At 44.5% G+C, this 21,129-nt stretch overlaps 1 protein-coding gene across 3 annotated transcripts in view; it reads left to right on the top strand.

The window, feature by feature from the left end:
- CCBE1 (collagen and calcium binding EGF domains 1) overlaps positions 1-19,836 on the top strand; it is a 241,280-nt gene extending 221,444 nt beyond the window's left edge. For all 3 annotated transcript variants that reach the window (XM_014859067.3, XM_044774812.2, XM_070512932.1), the window contains 5 exons: positions 7,176-7,296; positions 14,242-14,381; positions 14,479-14,514; positions 15,255-15,290; positions 16,986-19,836. In XM_014859067.3, coding sequence (XP_014714553.1) covers positions 7,176-7,296; positions 14,242-14,381; positions 14,479-14,514; positions 15,255-15,290; positions 16,986-17,219 — 567 coding nt within the window. In that variant the 3' untranslated portion in view covers positions 17,220-19,836. The remainder of the gene's footprint in view (positions 1-7,175; positions 7,297-14,241; positions 14,382-14,478; positions 14,515-15,254; positions 15,291-16,985) is intronic.
- Positions 19,837-21,129: the final 1,293 nt, after the last annotated feature.

Below are 21,129 nucleotides of genomic sequence, written 5' to 3' on the forward strand. Positions count from 1 at the left end.
CCTAATATTTTATCGATAGAGAACATCCTCCCCATAAACTTCCATATGCTAGTGATGAGTTTCTGCAGCCGCTTTATTTTGCACATTTGAAAGTTACAGCCTGTGCTTTGTCTGGGCTCCCCGCACCTCAGAAAGCAGCCATTTAGATCCCTGACTCCCCTTGTAAAAGGCTCCCACGCATGCCGGACGGAGGAACAGATTTCTGGTAACGTTGTTACGCTGTGAGTAATGCCCCGTGATGGATCCAGTGGCCTGATTTCTGGAACAACTGTCCTGGACCCAAATTGGTGGTATTTGTTATACCTAAGGTCAGTCAATTCACCAGTTTGTCAGTGACTCAGAAATTGTGCTATGCTGGTAACACATAAACTTACTGGTTTGTTTTTTCATTGCTTCCACTCAAGGCTGTTAGTATGTCAGAAAGGCGTATAGAATCTGTTTAACTTTGGCATCTGTTTATTCTAAAGGACAAAAGGGTGCGCATAAGACAACATTGCTTTTCGGTGTTCAGCAAACATGCAGGCAGCCCCTAATGAGAACCACGGCTGCCAGGGAAACGTGCAGGTCAACAGGCTGAGAAGAGGAAGGGCTTTGCAGGCCTTTTGTACGTTGTTGGAGGATCTGTCAACTTTAACAGAGACGTGTCCAGCCATGCGCTGCACAGTGACGTTTCAGTCAACAATGGACCACATATACAACAATGGTCCCATAGATTAGTACCATATGGCCTAGGTGTGTAGTAGGCTATACCATCTAGGTTTGTGTAAGTTCACTCTGATGTGCACACACAGATGAAACCACCTAATGACGTGTTTCTCAGAATGTCTCCCCATCGTTAAGGAACGTGACTGTAAATATATATAGGCGATGCATAATCATGATCTTAAATAATTTGTGATCCAATAGGGAGCCCAGGCAGGAAGCCTTGTAAGGATATCAGTATAAACATAGATATAAATAAGTGCATCCCACACAAATGTCCTCAGGCCAAGCTTGGATTGACATTAGTATTTATTGAGTGAATCCAAAAAAGAGTTGATGGAAGACGTAGGTTTGTATTCCAGAGGCCAGAGGGTTAGGGCTTGGGAGAGGCAGTTGATCGATGTCTCAGGGCCTAAAGCTGCCCTCAGTTTCCTTCTCTGGATGGTCAATAATCCGAGAGCTAGAGGGAAGCTCTTCCAGCCTGGATGATCTTTCGGATCAGTGCTGCTAAGTCTCACAAGTTGTTCAGAAACTCAGTTGCTAAATAAACATCTGGCATTCCCTTAACCTCCCTGCAGTGTTTTATGATCCATGAAGGAAGAAATATTAAAAAGCTGAAAATTTTGTGTCACAGCACCTGTCACCTTAATGGCCCTGCCATAGAGTCACATACAAATCCGACAACAAATACGTCTTAATACGCTAGTAACTCTCGTGCAGTTAGGCTGGACTGGATTGGTTCGCCTTAGACTCATTCTCCTACAAGTGCCCTGGGGCAGGTCTGAGCCAACACTGACACTCAGGGAGCGTTATGAGAAGCAGCTCATTTTTAAAGGTGCCTGTTAGAATGTGTTGCATTCTGCAGTTTCTCAAGCATTTTGTATCCAGGATCTCATTTCATTCTCACCATGACCCTGTGAGAAGGATGCTGATATTCTCCTAGAGGTGAAGTCACTGCCCACGAGGCGGGCCAGACCCACCCCAGGTCTCCTCGCTTCTGCTCCTGTGCTGGTGTTGGGATTGTCGGTTGGTTTTTAACTTCATCTACTGCTGATGCCATCTGTTCTGTTCAAAAAAGAACGTAGGACATCTGCCTAGATAAACGTTGGCTAAGAAGTAGGGACCTGGTGTTCTGGACCGTGACCAAGCCCACGGTGTAAAATGGTTTGCAAATGTTGAATTGCCCCTTGAGGGTACAATGGGCAAGATCCCAACTGTGGCAAACTTCACAGGGCAAATGCCCTGGGTTCTTCAATGGGTGAATCATAAGGAAAAGAAAGAGGTGGGGCGGTGACTTGCAGATTAAAAGAGACTTAAAAGATCACTTTTTAAATGGGCAAGATTAAACCATAGGGGCCAGCCCAGTGGTTAAGTTCAGTTCACACGTTCTGCTTCAGCGGCCTGGTGTTCGCCGGTTCAGATCCCTGGCGCGGACATAGCACCGCTTGGCAAGCCATGCTGTCTTAGGCGTCCCACATATAAAGTGGAGGAAGATGGGCACGGATGTTAGCTCAGGGCCAGTCTTCCTCAGCAAAAAGAGGAGGATTGGCAGCAGATGTTAGCCCCGAGCTAATCTTCCTCAAAAAAAAAAAAAAAAAGATTAAACCATAGTGTCTGGCATGCACAGTTCGGTGGTAAATTATTTCTTTAAATGCAGGAGGTGATTAAAATCAGGATAGCGGTTACTTGGAGGGGAAGGAGGAGGCTGTGATTGGGTCAGGGACATGTGGGGACTGTTTGACGTGAGAGTGTCATTGCCACAGAGCAGTGGATGGAAGTGTGAGGAAGGATTCAGGAAGTGTTTGTGGAGCACCTGCTGTGCCCCACCGTGGGCTGGGAGAGGGGGAAATAAACACGGTATACAGGAGAGTCCTACCTTAAATAAGCTTGCTGTCTTCTCTGGGGAACCACGCCTATAATGTAAGTCAACCAACACTGGCCCAATGGAGCAGCGCAGGCAATGGAAGCTTCAGAAGTTAGAGGTCCAGGAGGTTTCAAAAGCATGAGCAGATGTTCAACCTGCTGGCTGCACTTGCTCACTCTGGTGCCGCCTTTAATGCCAGGCAAATATGTGGCTTCTCAATCCTTCGTGACTTCCTCTGCTACCTTGATCTAGTTGCTCTGTTAAGTGGATCTTCTCAGGATTGTTGGGCAGATGAATCCATGTTAAAGTGATGGTAGATTGCCTTGCCAAGTATCACTAGTAATATTAAGAGAGGCAGCTTGGTGTGGTGGTTAGGAGCACAGATTTCAGAACCAGATTGGCTAAGGTTAAATCCTGGCCCCACCACTTGCTGATTGTGTAACCTTGGGTAAGTTATTAACCTCTCTGTGCCTCAGTTCTATTAAAAGAGGATAACAGGGGCCAAGCCCATGATGCAGCAGTTAAGTTTGCACATTCTGCTTCGGCGGCCCAGGGTTCGCTGGTTCGGATCTTGGGTGTGGACCTACGCACTGCTTGTCAAGCCATGCTGTTGCAGGCATCCCACATATAAAGTCGAGGAAGATGGACACAGATGTTAGCTCAGGGCCAGTCTTCCTCAGCAAAAAGAGGAGGATTGGCAGCAGACATTAGCTCAGGGCTAATCTTCCTCCAAAAATAAAAAATAAAAAGAGGATAATAATAATACGTACTACATAGGGTTTTCATGATGATCAAATGAGTTAATATTTATAAAGGACTTAGAACAGTACCTGCCACCCAGAAGGAACTCTGTAAATGTTTACCAAATAGGTAATTAACTTTAATTATATGACCTTACAAAGTGCTTTACTGGCAGTGTCTAACTGATTTGTACTAACAGCTCTGTGAGGTAGATGGTTCACTATGGAGGCTAATACGAGATAATGATACTCATAATTCCACTGATTGGAAGCCAAGACAAACATAGACTCTTCTGAGTTATGACAGCCTTCTTCCCCAGCCCCTGCATCCCATAAGCTCATCCTCTGCTGAGTTTGTGCAGCAAGTCAAGCAGGAATTTGGGACAGCTGCCTCCACAAGGCCAGTGCCTTTCTTTCCCGCTCATCCTGCTGACACATGGAGGAACTGACGGGAGCTGGAATGTAATCACCCAACAGGAGGTCAGCCAGGAAACTGAGGTCAACATTTACTGGATCACATCATGACTTTTACAAGGGAGCAGAGAGAGCTGGAAAGGGCACGGGGGAGTGTCTCTGAAGTCCATCCACGTGGAGGTCCCATCCTCCAGTCTTGCATACGAAATTTTAAATCCAAAAATGATCATCTGGTCCAAACCTCTTGTTCTGTAGACGTGAAGATGAGAACCTGGAAGGGTGAAGGGACTTACCCAGAGTCACACAGCTACTTAGAAGCAGAGCCAAGAGCATCTGCCCTGGGCAGAGCATTTCCACTGTGTCCATGGTGGCTGCTGGAGGTTACTAGTCTGGAGGCTGAGCCAGGCATGTTGAAGACGTCATCGCTTTCCCTCCCAGCAGCCCTTTTGGGTGGATGGTACAATCCTCATTTTGTAGATGAGGAAATCCAGGTTATGAAGCTTATTTCTATTGGAAGTAGATAACTGGATCAGGCTTCAGCTGCCAGTGTTGACACTCCGTCCCCTGGTTGGAGTAGATTTGCTTATAAATTTCCCTCCCTCATTGCTTCACTCCAGTTCCACCCTGGGGCCACAGGCACACATTTGCAGGTGGGAGTGGTCTCTTGCTAAACTCCTGGAATGCAACTGGGTCCTGGGAGTGACTTTGAACCGTGAACTCTGACCTGAAATTGTACAAAACTGACTCAGATTGCACAAGATTTTAATTCTTATGGTCACCCCTAGTGGATTCTGAGTAATGGTCATGGGGGAATTGAGTGCCATTCCTTGTATCTTTCAGGGAACACTAGGTCTTCTCAAAGCGTGGGGGAAGACCATTTATCTGGAAGAAAGTGGGTGGTCAGGAATCTCCTAGCTCATACCTACGAGGCTCTCCTTACCCAAAGATGTTAATACTAGCTGGGGGCCCCTCAGCTTCCTAGGAGTGAACGCTTAGAAGTGCTACAGGTACCGAGGGACCTTTGGAAGACAGTGTTGTTGCTTCTTTGAGCTTCCTGCCTTCTGAACCTTCTCACTCCCTAAGCTGGATAGACCGCAGTGAGAACTGCAAGAAAAGAAAAAAAAAACAAAACTCTGGAGGACGTTCCAGACAGGGGAGCATCCCAGGCTCATATAGGTCACCTAGGGCAGCTGAGGTGGGAATAGGACCTTGACCCCAGGAGAGCCTGACACATGCTCCCCGGGCCCACGAGGGAGACTGAGCAGGAGGAGGATGAGCAACGCCTTTGGCCTCATGGCTCTACTCATTCTTCATGCCGGGCTGCAGGGGTACATACAGCTGAAACCCTCTTTGGTTTCCCATGATTTTGCCTTTTAGAAGTATTGCAAGCACTTCATTAAGGGGCTGGTGGGATACGGGACCAGGGTAGTCACCTTGCCAAGGAGCTGGAAGAATTTGTTCTCCAAAGGATGTAACAGGTGAAAGTTGTTTGCCGAAGTGCAAACCGCATGCTATCATGACCACTTTTCATTAATATTGGATTTCTTCCATCAGCAAGAATATCTGTCTCCATGAATAAGAAAAATCATCAGTTTCTAAAGCTGGATCAAGATGGCCTCAAACCCAGCAGCCACCCGGCAGGAGAAGGGGATCTTGGCCAGAGGTCACCATCAGAATCCTGTTTTGTAACAGGCCTGCCAATCATTCCTAAACCTCCATGCCCAGAGGTAGACACTAGTGCGGGAGACCAAGGACCTTCTGAAGCCAGAGAAGGTCATCTCAGACAGCAAAACTTTCCCAGGCCTCCCTGGGGCCATTCACAGCCTGCATCTTAGCTGCAGTTCAGTAGATGTAGTTCGCAGTTCTCCATAGGCACCCTCTGGGCCTGGGCGTGGGCATTCAAGATCTCGTGATCATCTTTCACTCCATTTCCCTGCCGTGATCCTGTGAAATCTCAGGGTTATTTGTGTGACGTTGTCAACAGAGTGTGCTTCACTCTGCCCCATCAGAACTTGACTGGGCGTCTCCAGTCTCTTGGGGCAGGAGGAAGTCCCTGAGAGAGGAAATGAGAGGTGAGACATGCCAACTGGCCCATGAAGGTGGAAGGTACAGAAAACTCCATAGTGGTTCCCATCAACATTCAACTCTATGTTCCTTGCTCCCAAACGTTGTAATTCAGGGTTGATAGGAGCCTCGGGGGGCAACTTTGCACGATTTTTGATTTAGTGCTCTTTGATGATGTTGAACCCCACAGGGCACAGCTTGGTCACAGTGGCAGTTGGCCACCTCTGATCACATGCAAATAGTTGGCACCTCTTTCGAAGGCTGAGGTCCAAAGGTGGGTTTAGCACATCGGAGCACTCCCAGAGCCTGGGTGCGATCTGCCATGCGTGGCCTTCTAGTTTGCGTTGCCCTCTGGGCAGAGGGTCCCCACACAGGGCCTCACCCAGGAGGATGTGGGGACAGATGCAACCTGCTTCAGAAAATTGCAGAGATATCTGGTTTCTGTGGGATTCCAGGATCCAGAGTTAATCATCTGGGGATAGCTCTGAACCTCAGAAACGTGCCTTTCTCTGCTAGATTTTGCGTCCCTGAATCAGCTTCTTGGAAGGAAGAGACTAGAAGGACCAATTATCAAGCACTTAGTATGTCCCAGGCCCTGTGCTGGGCACGCAGTATACACTTCCTCATTTAATCCTCTCAGTCCTAAAGGCGAGTGTTACTGTTCCCTTCTGTCGGTGAGGAAACAGAGGTTCGTAGCATTCAGTTCTTACTGAAAATCTTACAAATCCACAGGTTATTGCTTCTGTCATTTTCTATGCATTAGAAACATTAAGTACGGCCCACTCTCAGAGGCTGGGAAATTAGCCTTCATCTTTTGAAGGTACGAGTGTCAGAAAATTTATGAATATGTGTTAAAACCATCACAAATCACTGTCTCCCACTAGTTCCCAAACACCTGAGTGTGTAGGTAGCTGTAATCCACATTCTTAGTCCTGGTTCCATGGCTGAGACGTCCTTAAGAGCAGGGACCATGTCTTGGTCACCATGGTCACCTTAGAACCAAGCACAGCGCCTGGCACATAGTAGGTCTCAAATATTTGAGACATAAAGTAATTAAATAACAAATGGAAAGTCTGAAACAGGTAGATTGCATTAATTAATGGTAATAATGAGTCTAATGGTGATGTCTAGGCAATCTGGAGCTGATCCATGTTCACCCAGTACCTAGCTGGAGGGAGTTCAACATTCAAAACAACGTTCAAGTTGTTTTCACGAGAAGACCTCTGCGTTTAGAAAGAGGATCTCTACAGTCCCTTTGGGCTCAAACTAGCTCAGATAAAGAGGAATTGCCATGAAAAGGCTTTGCAGCATCTGCAAATAACAGAAGTGCGCAGAATCTCCCTGGCAATGGAGCCTTCACTTCCTGACCAAGGTTGCTCTTCTCTTTGCAGATTGCCCTGCTCCCCAACAGTGCTGCTGGCCTGGGCAAGTACGTCACTGGTGACAAGGTGCTGGCCTCAAACACCTACCTTCCAGGACCCCCTGGCCTGCCTGGGGGCCAGGGCCCTCCCGGTGAGTGTGGAGAAGGGCATAGAAGGGTGATAGTCCCCAGCCAAGGCCTGCGGAGAGCTCATGTTTGGTGGGGGCTGGATGGACTTCCTAAGCTTCCATGGATGAGAGCAGAAGCAGGAGTCCAGGGAGGCCCCACACCGGCAGGCGAAGAGGGCCTTGGGAAATTGGGTCCTGAAGCCTGAGAAACCCTCATAACCAAGAGTAATTTGGGAGAAAAAGGTCATTGTCCTGGGTTTGGGTAAGACTCTTAAAGATCATTTTAAGTTACAGAGAAACAAAATGAAAAACTATTTTTTAATGTTAACATATACAAAAATAGATTGGTATAATGAACTCCTGTGGGCTCATCCCCCAGCCCTGGCAGCTTACGGCCAGACTCGTTTCTGCTATTCCTCAATCCTCTTTCCTCCTTCCCTGATTATTTGTCAACACGTTTATATCAATATTTATTTTTATATCTATATATTTTTCTTTAGAAGTCAACCTTATTGAGATAAAATAAAATTTTAAATTACAGTTTGGTGAGTCTTGACAAATGTATGCACCCTATATCAAGCATTTACTAACCACCCACCTATATCTATATCAAGATAGAGAACATTTCCGTCACCCCAAAAAGTTCCCTTGTGCCCATTTGCAGTCTACTCCCCCTTTCCCACCTCTAGGCAACCACTGACCTGCTCTCTCTCACTGCAGTTTTGCCTCTTCTAGAACTTCAGAGCAAGGAGTCTCACAGTGTGTGTTCTTTTTATCTGGCTCTTTTCATTCAGCATACTGCTTTGGAGATTCACCCTATTGCTTTGAAGAAAATCCCAAATGTCCTATCATTCTGTCAGAAAATACACTATGATAACTTTAAAAAATAGTCACAAGATGTTTTGTATTTTGAGTCTCTCCATGATAGATAGATCAATAGATTTTTTTTTCACACCAGTACAGGAAATGATATTAGGGTTAGCAAGTGATTCTAAAACATGGAGTATCTTATCCCTGATTATCATGGCTTAGCTAGCAGTGTGCTAGGTGTTGCGAATGACCTCCTGACATTCTTATCAGGAAGGTAACACACATAGACTGAAAGCAACTAGAATAAAACAGTATCTGCCTGCCCCAAGTAAGCACACAGGTGCTTCCTGCGTGGGAGCTTAAAGAGGAGAGATCACTGTAGCCTCCATGGTTGGGGACTTGGGGTTGGAGCTGGACGTGAAAGACTGGTAGGATTTGTCCACGCAGGAAGGACAGTGGGTAGATTTTAGCTGAAAGGTCAGCAAGAACAAAGGCTCAAAATTCTTCTCAAACTATTTATGTTTTCTTCACATACGTTTTCATCTCCTGGTTTCCATCAAACACAGGTGGCCTGGGTCTCAGTCTGTACAGAGAATAGGAACTGGTCCAGGACTTTGGTTTATCCTCTTGTTCATTCTTGTGGCCTGAGCTACTCTGGGTCATGGTGGTATTTTCTCCAGCAGATGCCACACACAAGCAGCCTCTTGCTGCTTCTAAGTAGACTGAGGTCTCTCCTTAAGAACTGATTCCTAGCACAGTGTTCTCCACCCTTCTCTAAGAGAATGCTCTCGCTCTGCTTCCCTGGAGGAACTTCCTCTCGGGACAGTCCACATATCACTCCAACAGGGACAAACCAGGAACAGGGAGCCTTTGGCTGTCTTTCTTCTTAATGAATGATTTGCTAGCTTTTCTTCCAGTTCTGTCTGATTCCTAACATGATTTGAGCTGTCCAGGGTCCTTGATGGAGTAGCGCGTGATTGAGGGCTAGCTTTTCCAACGGACTGTGCCTTTGCTTTCTCCTCCAATCCTATTTCCTTCTCCCTCCTTACATCCAGCATAAAAGTTTGTGATGCCCTCCACTGAGATGTGTTAGGGTGGCTAGAATGATAATACGGTTTCTCTTACTCTTAACTAAAATTCCAGCCCTGAGGCCTGTGACGAATCACAGACTGGGTACCAGTATACGAAGCTACACTGGGTGGGAATCCTTTGGCTTTGGTGATGGGGAAGTGCTCGCTGCTGCTCTCTGCCCGCCCCCCCCCCCACTGTTATATAGAAGTTGCTGACATTTGCACATCAAAGCCCCACATTTTAAAGGTCCTTGACATATAGTATTCCTAAGGCTCATTGATTGTGTAAATGAGAGTAAGATATTATCTCTGGCCTGTCATTGTGCTATTGGAGGTATTTAGTTTTAGGAGGGCTCGGGTCCCCTTTCCACATAAACTCTTTCAGGGTGACCTGGAACCAGCTTTGAGAGTAGGGATGTGAGACACGTTTGGATGGAACATTAACTGCCTTTAACTTTGGCATAATTGTTCTATGAGCTAGAAAAGACTTCCCCAAATATGAAAACTCTGAAGTCTTTGTTTCTTTGTTTTCTGGTGAAAACAAAGTCATCCCGTCCTGTCACTGTGCTCTGCCTATAGTGGGAGCTAGATAGGATCAAAAAGTAATTACTGTGTGCATTTGAAAGAGACATCACTGAGGAATAATTACAGCACAACAATCAGCCCAGCCTCTTCAGTGCAGTCATTTGACATGAAACATTTACTAAGCAGCCTGCTATGTACCTGGGACTCTGAGGGTGTGCTGACAGTTAAGACATGCCCCAGACACTCACAGAGTTGGCAGTCTAAAACGGGTTAAAGTCAATATCCTTCCATGTGCAAAAGAATGAAGTTGGACCCTACCTTACACCAGATACAAAAATCAACTTAAATATAAGACCTGAAACTATGAAACTTCTAGGAGAAAGCATTCATGACATTGAATTTGGCAATGATTTCTTAGATATGACACCAAAAGCACAGATGACAAAAGCAAAAATAGACAAATAGGACTGTATAAAACTTTAAATCTTTTGTACATAAAAGGATACAGTCAACAGAGTGAAAGGCAGTCTACAGAATGGGAAAAAATATTTGCAAATCATGTATCTGAAAAGGGGTTAGTGTCCAGAATATAAAAAGAACTCCATAATTCAACAACAAAAAAATCAAATAACTCAATTTAAAAGTGAACAAAGGACTTGAATAGACATTTCTCCAATAATACTATTCAAATAGCCAATAAGCACATGAAAAGATGCTGAACATCGCTAATCATAGAGAAGTGCAAATCAAAACTTGTGAGATAACACTTCACACCCATTAGACCTGCCACTATCAAAAAACTGAAAATAACAAGTGTGGGTGAAGATATGGAGAAATTGGAATCTTTATGTGCTGTTGGTGGGAATATAAAATGGTGCTGCCACAAGGGAAAAGAGTATGAAGGTTCCTCAGAAAATTAAAAATAGAACTAACACGTGATCCAGTAATCCCACTTCTTGGTAGATATCAGAAGAATTAAAAGCAGGATCTTGAAGAGATGTTTGCATACCCATATTCATAGCAGCACTATTCACAACTGCCAAGAGGTGGAAGCAACCCCAGTGTCCATCAATGGATAAATGGACAAATGAAACGTGGTATACACACGTAGTGGAATATTATTCAGCCTTAACAAAGAAGGAAATCCTATTTCATTCTGTAATATGGGTGAACCTTGAGGACATTACGCTTAGTGAAATAAGCCAGCCACAAAAAGACAAAGGCTGTATGATTCTACTTACATGAGGTATCTAAGGTAGTCAGATTCATACATACAGAAAGGAGAATGGTGGTTGCCAGGAGCTGGGGGAGGGGGAGATGAGGAGTAGTTTTTCAGTAGGTATAGAGTTTCAGTTTTGCGTGATGAGAAAGTTCTAGAGCTCTGTCGCACAACGATGTGAATGTGCTTAACACTGCTAAACTACATTTAAACATGGTTAAGATGGTAACTTTTATGTTATGTTGTTTATATGTTGTTTACCACAATTCTTTTAAAAATACTCCCAAAGTACCCACTCTCTTTTGCCTCATCTCTACCGCTGATGTTCGAGGCCTAATGCAGAGGTGAACATGCTGGAGTCTGCACTAAGCTGCACCCCACCACTTAGCAGCCACAACCCCTGTGGAGCCAGCGAGGTATTCCCTCACTTGTGTAGCTGATATATACAGAAGTGAGGGGATACCCCAACCCCACTGCAAGCCCAACCCCAGCCAAAGTGGCTGTTTACAACCCTCCATGTCTGTGGTTAATGGTAGATGAGACCTATAGATCTCTTCGTCATCAACCCCCATGATGGTTGGTACAACCAAATTCTGGCATATATACAAACGATCATTACAAGCAGGCACAAAAACAGTCATATCGCTTATTCTTAAACTCAGTATTCTCCCAGTGCTCTGTCAATTTAGGCCTCTGAAAAGAATTTAAAAAAAAATTTTTTAAACCCTCAATGTCTACATGGACCAGGCAGGTAGCATAGATGAATGAAGGGCGCTGGGCTTGAGCAACAGGGAGGAAGGAGAATTGAACTAAACCCAAGAGCATGTGGCCCCATTTAAAGGGCAGCCCTACATAGAGCTCCGGTGATTGTGCCAGTGGGAAGATAGAGGTCCACGTTTTAGTTCTTCCTGTTTTCAAACAGAAGCCAGAAACTTCTGTTTTTATATGAAATCTCTCCATTTTTCACTGTTAGGAAATTCAGGGGATAATAATATACATAAACAGGGTATATATATCCATGTACGGAGTGTGTATGTACTTGTGTATATGTGTGTGTGTATAGAGAGATATCTATATGTACATGTGTGCATCTATACATCTAATATTTACAGATGTATCTGTCTATTACACACATGCACACATTATACTATACATATAATGGTGCACAATGAAGTAAGCTGTTAATTCTCTTATGGGGAAGGGAGTGCCAAGATGTTTTTGGAGAAATGTGGTCTATGGTGATTAGATGAGGGTGGAGGCAAAGCAGAAAAGGAGGGAAGAAGAATCTAGGCTGGGTGGTGCACTATAGCGTGGTTTATTCTCGAGAATGGGGGCTAAGAGGTGATTAGGAAGGCGGCAGTGGGGTAAAACAATGCCCAGAGAGGGAGCAGGAATGACCTAGTGCACCAGGCTGAGGAGTGTGAACTTTATTCTGTGTGCCAAGGGGCCCACTGCAGGCCGTTCTACTTCTTTTCCTCAGACTCCATCTACTTGTATCTTAGACTGTTTGATGTTGTCCCGCCTCTCTTGGATGCTCAGTTTTGCTTTTTTCCCCCTTTTTTTTCTCTTTGTGTTTCATTTTGGATAACTTCTATTGACTTATCTTTAAGTTCACTGATTACTTCCTCAGCTGTGACCAGTCTGCTGATAAGCCTAGCAGAGAAATTTTTCATCTCTGATAATTGTGTTTTTTCTTTCCAGCATTTCCATTTGACTTTTTTTCTCTAGTTTCCGTCTCTCTGCTGAAATTCCCCATCTGTTCAAGCAAGCTGTCTTTTCCGCTAACATCTTTAACATAGTAATCATCGTTATTTTAAAGTCGCTGTATGATAATCCTAACATCTGGGGCACCTCTGAGTCCGATTCTATTGATTGCTCTCTCTCTTGACAATGGGGGCTGTTTGTTTTGTGTGCATGGTTTTTTTTTTTTTCATTATTTTTGTTTTCTTTTACTCCTTTTGTGCCCCCAAATTTTTGATTGAAGGCCAGGTATCGTTTGTAGAGGAAGAGTAGAGACTGGGGTACATAGTAATTATTCCTGGAGATGGGTGTCCTCTTCTTTTATCAGGCCACTGGCATGGAGAATTGAGTCAATCTAATGAGTCTTTGAGCTGGGTTTGGATTGATTGTTACTATCTTTACCTCCAGTGTTCCACAGTCTTCAAATTTTCAAATTCCTCCGATGATCGAGTACTGTTTCTACATGCTTAGTGGAGGCCTTGGGTGCTGATGGTTTTTTCTCAGTGGTTCTCAGCTTTTGGCAGCCCCTCCACCCCTCAGCCACAGAGGGGTTCTCCCTCCACGTTCTTGCTCTTCCTCCAGTGGTAGACTGCTGTTACTTCTTACTGTATGGTAGAGTTGGGGGAGGGGGGCAATTTTCAGTTCTCTGGTCCAGCTCAGTCCCCAGCATGACCTGTGCACGTGGACTTTGGGGTGAGATCTTCTCCCCACTGTGGCAGCCCAGTTCTGCTTTGTGGCCATGGCAGATGTTGAACAGGAGAGAGTTTCCTGCCCCAACCCCAGTAGTAGTGGATATTTGGGTCCTGCAGGAGAGTTTGCTGCCCCATCCCAGTGGCTTGAGACTTTTGCACCAAAGGGTTGAAAGTAGGAAAGTTCCACCGTAAGACTTGTTTTAGAAATAACATTCATATAGAATAGTGAAGAACAGGTGAGGGGCAAACAAGAGTGGTGGAAAACAGAGGGCCCAGCTGTGAAGCAAGAGTTGAGGTCAATAAAAAGAAGGCCTGGCAGAGTTTGTTTTTAGTTCTTCCATGTGTGAGATAGTGAGAGAGGTGTGTGTGTATCTAAACTCCCATTTAATACTCAGAACCACTCTATAAGGTAGATTTTTATTAGCCCAGATTACAGATGAAAAACTAAGGTTCAAAGAGGTCAGGCAACTTGTCCAAAATTCAAACGTAGGTCTCTCCGTTGCTGAAAGCATGCTCTGAACCACTGTCCAGCTGTATTAACCACCACCTTCCTGTGATCGAGGGGATACAGAGGAGCAGACAGTTATGAGACGTTAAAGAGGTAAAATGTATAGACCTGGTCACTGATTGGATAAGGAGCTTGTGGAAACAGGGAAATCTGTAGGAAGACTCTCAAGTTTCTGGACTGAGTGGATGGGTTACTGGTGGTCCATGAAAGGAGAGGAGGATGGGGAAGTCAATTTTTGATCATGTTAAATTTAAAATGCCTGTGGGACATCTCAGTGGAGATGTCAGAGGGCAAAGGGCAGAGTGCAAACAGAAATGGCTGCAAGGGGCTCACAGACTCTTGTCAGCCAGAGCCCCTTGTCATCCTCATGGGATGTGGAGCTAATGAGGTGTTCTTTGCTTACAGGCTCACCGGGACCAAAGGGCAGCCCAGGCTTCCCCGGCGTGCCAGGCCCTCCTGGGCAGCCTGGCCCACGGGGCTCAATGGGACCCATGGGACCATCTCCTGATCTGTCCCACATTAAACAAGGCCGGAGGGGCCCTGTGGTCAGTATTTTACCAAAGATGCACTTAATGGTGTTGGGGAAAGCATGTTCTCATCCCATGCTTTTTCCTTCTGTTAAACTAGATCTTTGTCTTGTAGGGTCCACCAGGTGCACCAGGAAGAGATGGTTCTAAGGTAAGTCTTAAGAGGGGCTCCTTAAAAGCCTACAGCTGCTTAATTTTGATCTTTTGTGCAGGCATCAAGTGAAGCTCAGGCACTGTTTACTGTCCCCATTTTGCATGTGGCAAAATTGAGATATGAATACTCAAAGCTTGGAATACCCAAAGCTTGGAAGAAAATCTAAAAAACAATTTTCTTAAAATATGCAACTACTGTAATAACAAAAACAACCAAAACCACTCCTAAGAAAGAGTACCTTTTAAATTTTAAATAAGCCTCTGTGTTGTAATATTAGTACGTGTTTTTCCCTTTAGGCAGTGTTCTTTCATAGGGCTATTTTGTGTGTGTCCCCATTTCTTTGATATGTTTAAGTCAAGAACAGGAGAAGTTCCGTTCTGTGCAAGTGGGAGGTTTTGCTTTGAGAGCTGCCTGCTGCTTACATCATAAAGAAGTCAGTGTAAGTTACTTTAGTAAGCTTCTAAGTCATTCCACACGCTGCCTGGAAATACAGGCATTCCTCTTGTCAGATCTGGCTTGAAAATATGTGGCCTCAGGGGAAATGAGAATGAGAGTTTATTTACCCAAGCAGATCTGTTGAAATAAGTGGTCCCTGCATCCAGCTTCAAGCTTACATTTGTTTCCGATAGAAAATATTTGTTGTTTCATGCAGGGAGATGGTTATGGTGATGTCTAAATAGAGACTGGTGGCAGCATCCACATGGTCCAGAAGGCTAACCCAACCTTTCTGCTTTTAGGGGGAGAGAGGAGCGCCTGGACCCAGAGGATCTCCAGTAAGTAGCGCCGTCTGTCCTGCCTCCCCAGTGGGAACGTTCTCAGGGATGCCACCCTGATGAGCCTGTAAATTTATCTTATTAGCAAAAGCCAGCCCCTTCCAGCCATCACTCAGCCTGCCCAAACAGAAGTCACGGAGACCTTTAGCAGCTCATTGGGATTTATTTTGAAAACTTGTTTTCTGTTGTTTTTTCTTTTATCATGGCTAATCTTTATTTGGAATGTCTTCTCCTAAGATACAAAACCCTAGTATGCCATGAGTCTGTTTTCAGGTATGTCATAACACATCTGAAAGGACTAGAAAAGAAATCTATGGGGTTAAGTCATAACTCTGAACATTTCAGAATGTAGCCGCTACTATAACCCTAGCGAGTCAGATGACCATCCCCTCCAAAAAGTGCAGAGACGTGCAGGGCCACTTGGGACCGCTTAGAAGAAATTAGTTGGGTACATGTGTGGCGTCTGGGAGATTAAAAATGAAAATTAGTAGTACTCAAAGCCACGGGAAATTCCGACAATGCCATTGCTTTGGAAGAAGTCAGTGTAATTTCTGAAGGAAGACATAGAGCCTTGGCCTTGGAGGTAGGAGGTCTGGGTTCCCATCTCAACTCTTCCACCTGTTGCCTCTCTGATTGTGGCTGTGTCACTTAGCATTTTGGGGCATCCATTCCTCACCTGTGCAGTGCCAAGTGGAATCTGATCTGCCACACTCACGTGGTTACTGTGAGGGTCAAATGACGTCAAAATACTGCACATCACTAAGTGCTTTGCAGATGTACGCTGCTGTTTCTAAGGTGGTAGCCACAGCAACAGAGGGTGGGGACTGGCAGGGAGGAGGTGGTGGTAAAGATTTTACTACAGGTTACTAACAAACCCGGAACATGCATGTTCACACATTATATTACCATGCCCCACACAGTACTACCTAGAAATTAAGGCTTGATAAGTACTATGTAATGATAAAAGGTGTTCAATCAATAGAAAAATTAGGAAGCCTCTGCTTGGACCTTTCCTGGTCAATGAGGAATGGATGCCTTTATAACATACTTTCAACTTCATTTAAGTTGCAGTTATAGTCAGCCATGCTTATAAACATTTTAATGATTTCACTTAAAGAAAATAACAGATAACATTTTTGAGTATTTATCGTGCTCTAAGCCCTGTACATGTATCAACTCACTTGAATCTTCAGCTGTGAACTCTATGAAACTGAAACTGTTATATCCCCATTTTACAGAATGGGAACCAAAACCCAAAGAAATTAATTAACTTGCCTGAGACCACACAGCTAGTCAGTGGCAGAGCTGAGATTCAAACCCAACAGAAACCCAACCTCTTAACAACTACTCTGTGGCCTTCATGAGTCTTTTCCAGGTTTCTTTGGAAAGTTACTTTAGAAGGGTCATTCTCATAGTCTTTCATTCTACCAGATTTGACATAGCCTAGAATTGGGGGGAAGAGAGGTGAATATGTCACTGAAGCTCCTAGGAGAGAGGAGGGAATTAGAAGGCAGTCTTAGGAATCCCCCAGGCTACTCCAGTAGTCCCTATGTTTACTCCGTTTGGGACACAAAGCTATCAACTAAATAATTGCCAGCAAGCTGCGCAACCAGCAAATCATGGGGCCTATGGAAGCCATCACTTAGCAGAGAGTTGAGTCTGTGATGTCCTGGTTTTGATTCCTCTCGTGCACAGGGACCCCCTGGTTCTTTCGACTTCCTGCTGCTTATGCTGGCTGACATCCGCAATGACATCGCGGAGCTGCAGGAAAAGGTGTTCGGGCACCGGACTCACTCTTCTGCCGAGGAGTTCCCTTCACCTCAGGGATCTTCCAGCTATCCAGAAGCCATGGGCTTCGGCTCTGGAGACGACTACCCGAGAAGAACTGAGACAAGAGACTTGGGAGCCCCTGGAGACCTTTACCCTTAGCACATCCCAGCATCTTCGTGCCAAAGGAAGAGGAGAGAAGAGTGTTTCCACCTGCAGTTAGATCGTCTAAAGAAAAAAGCAGACACCACTGGAGACCCAGAAAAGATAGATTTTTATTTCTTTACTCTTTTCCCGCCTTCTCTCTGCTTCTCTTCTTCCGAATACTATCATCAGAGTCCCCTGCCACACCCACTAAAGACAGGAGGGAGTGAAGGACTGATGTGCATGCTTCCTGCTGAGAGCCAGGCGGGGTGGTCTACATTGGAACTGGTCTTTTACTCCTTTTTTTGTCAGGAACTTCTGGATTTCTGAATTAAGTGTCTCGCAGTGTCTTAAAATTTGGCAGAATATCAAAAGGGGAAAATGGCAAGGGGAGCTCTAAGAAAATATGAGTTTGCTTATAAAAGAAAAATAGATATGTGTCCAAAGTAGATTATTACTCTTCAGTATCACAATGAAGCCTCTTCAATTAAAAGGGGGAGACCACGATGTATATTTACTTTGGTGGGTAATTCTTTTTCCTTGTCAACCCAATAGATTTTAAATATTCTATCCTTTTGTCCAACTGTGTTTCCCAATTTTGATTAAAGAAAGGAGAAAAGAAGAGGTGGAGATTAGAGAAGATAGAGGAAGATTACAGTCATATATTTCTGTCATATAGGTTGCCACATTTTAAAATTCAAATATGCCTATTAAGGCTCTTGCCATGCTTATCTATAAGGAAAGTTATTCTGGCTATCGGAATAAATCCTCTTTTCAAAACAAAATGAGTGTATACAGTGCCCTGATTCACATTAGAACAATGGGCTCCTGGTTTGCCAGGATATTTTAAAGCTCTTTGATCAAGTGAGCAGTCTTGGTCTGTAAAGCACAGACTATTGTTAACTAAGAGTGGCTGACCCTTAGGGAGAGATGCAGAATGGCCAGGCCGTGACCGGGCGCCCAGAAGGTGCTGTTAGCCCGTGATCCAGGTTGAACGGTGTACAGTGGAGCTCCGGGCTGGAAGGAGGTTGCTGGCTTGGGTTGTTGGTGAGCCAGGAGCAGGGACCCCACTGAATCAGCAGAGGCAGGTAAATTTGCTCCTTGGGAATTAGAAGTCCTTGTGTGGGGCCAGCCAAGCTTGCCATCATAGAGAATCATACACTATTGAAAGTTCTCTTGGATGGGGAGGGAAAAACCAAGTTTTCCTTGTTTGGCAGAAATTTCCTTCCCGTTATTCCCATTTTTCCTTAGTTTCCATAATTTAGTCCACATTCTAGCTCTTTCAGGACTTCTCCTGGATTTCCCTTCAGCAACTGTGGGAAGCAATCGGGAAAGGGGTGTCTTCCCAAACCTCCCACCGAACCAGTGTTTACTCAACACCCCTGGGTCCCAGAGGGAAGCATGTTCTGGAAAAGGCTTTCTCTGGATCCACAGACACAGGAGCGAGATTGAGAGTGAGTGTTCCAGAGACCAGCAGGAGCGTCTGCTCCTTTGTCATATTGTTGGGGAACCTCTTGGTTTTAATGAGCAGCTTACAGATTTCTTCAAGTCCACTTTCTCATTTGACATCAGAATGGCTGTTTATCTACCTGTTCAGGGATCTTCACCCTTGTATTGAGCTTCACAAATGATCGTTGTCACAACTCCTGTTTGCTCATGTTAGGGTTCCCATTTCCCATCCTGCAATTTCCCCCTATATCTCTGGGAAGTTTGTGTTTAGTTTTCTTTTTCTATCTCCTTAGCCTGCATCATTTAACTCTCCTCCTGGGAAAGCTTGTTTAAAGAGAACCACTGTTGGGTTTGTACGCCACTTTCAATCTGCTGGCTTCACAGTGACAGGAAGAGCTTCTGTTTGTGAATCTCAAGTGACAACAGCCTTGCTTCCCGCGTTCCCATCAGGTTAGAAACCCAGGACTCCAGACAATCATCCGTGGCTGTTTTTCACCAACACTTTACCGCGCTATTTCTTCCTCATGCAAAATCCCCAGTGTCTGTCCACCAAAATGTTAGAGCTGAAAGCAAATACTTTCCCAATGCTGGTTTTCTAGCATCCTTCCTGCCCCTCCAGTCTCTCCAGAATCTAGTCATCACAGCAGAAGGCCTCGCCGACCACAGCTTCAGGAAGAGATGAACTGAGCAACTGTCAATTCCCATCTGGAATATATTTAATGTTCGCCTGCTTGTGGAAGGCAGTATTTAAAGGGTGTGAATGGATGAATGCTAAAAAAAAAAAAAAAAAAATGTACAGGCTGTATGAGAAATGATTAGATCTGCCTTTGATTTTTTTTAAATGAATTTTATTACTTTTCTTAACAGTGAACTGTATTTAGAAAAATAATCATCTTCTTTATTGTCAAATGCTCATAAAATGCAACTAAACTGCACGTTTGGCCAGAGGCTAGGGTAATATATTAACAGAATGAATTAAAGGTAGTAATATCTGGGATTTCTGAGACTATTCTAAATATTTCCCAGCAAAACACACAATAATTTGTATTTTATCTCGGTCTGCTAAAGCAGATCAATTTGTAAAATAATTATTCATCGTATTTTCAAAACTTGGACTACTACCACGGGACTAAATATGTACTCTGTATGCCCAGATTATATTTTTCAAAGATAAGACGTAAGAAGGCACTGTTGTTCCTAATGTATCTTTTAGTTATTGATAAAAAAACTAAAGATTCACTGTCTAAACAAAACTTATGCTCAAAACCCAACAGAAACGCCATTTTGGGGTGTGAAATTTGCTATATATAGTTTAGCAAAACCGCTTCATGTTTCCTGAGTAAAAAGATCTTTGGACACCTCCTCAACCATTTAGCAGAAATATGGACGTGCGTTTTTTTGTACCCTGGTAAGCAGAACTTAGAAGAGGACTTACTGGGTTGCTCCTGTCTTTGGAAAGCAGTGGGAAGAAAAGTCTGCTGTGGAAAATAGTGTCGGGAGGGCATGCATTTTAATTTAGGAAAATGCCTCCTCCCTTCCCAATCCAGAGGGAGAAATTCTAAGCTTTACTGTGCCAAAGGGTACGGAGCTACAAAGGGAATGCTGTCTTCTCTCTCCTGAGATAATTTCGACACCTGCCACAGAATGAATCGACCAACCGACGTAATTTCTACTGTATAAACTCAGACAAGTGTGTCCATAGCCACGCAGGTAAATAATAGATGCACACTGGCATGGGGAGTGGAGGGGTTGCCCCACCAAACACCAGGCAAAGGGCACCCTGGTCTGGTCATGCTGCCTTTCCAGGGTTCATAACTACTGTTGGCCTTGTGAGCCCTGTATCCAGGCATGCAAGGGAAGATATTCACCATGGCTAGGTGCCAGGCATCTCCTTGGGTTGACAGCAGATCCCTCATCATACTCTGGTGTCACCTCCTCCCTCTCTTCCCCCACTGCAGCCTGTCACAGAGAGAGACAGCAGCCTCATTGTGCAACCTTACATCTTTCAAATAACCTTCCTGAAAAGGAAAATTATTTGCAGGAATCCAGGCCAAACAATTAGTAGAACAGAGCCATCTAAAGCTATTAATAATGAATTCAGGGAAATAGATGAAATTTTTCCTGGCACAGTCAGCATGTATGTTTCACAACAAATCAAAAAATAACTTTCCATTTGAGAAAAAGAAAAAACCGTGACCGTAGTTGTTGAATAAAATGTTGAACCTCACGTGCTCCTTCAACAAATCTTAACTGCTTTAGGGACTCATAGAAAAAAGACCCTTTTACACATCCCCCAGGGACCTCAGTATTCTTTATGAGATCCCCAGAGCAAGTGCCTTGGGGAATTTCATGTGTTGTGGCTGTTTTTATTTGCCAGTGACTAGTCATATCCTTCAGTAGCTACGTTCATTATTGATAACAGGTCCATGTAACGGCTGAACTAGTATTCAAATAGTCATGGATGTGATACTATGAAGTA

The sequence above is a fragment of the Equus asinus genome, chromosome 7 (genome assembly GCF_041296235.1).
Source record: "Equus asinus isolate D_3611 breed Donkey chromosome 7, EquAss-T2T_v2, whole genome shotgun sequence".
Lineage (NCBI taxonomy): Eukaryota > Metazoa > Chordata > Mammalia > Perissodactyla > Equidae > Equus > Equus asinus.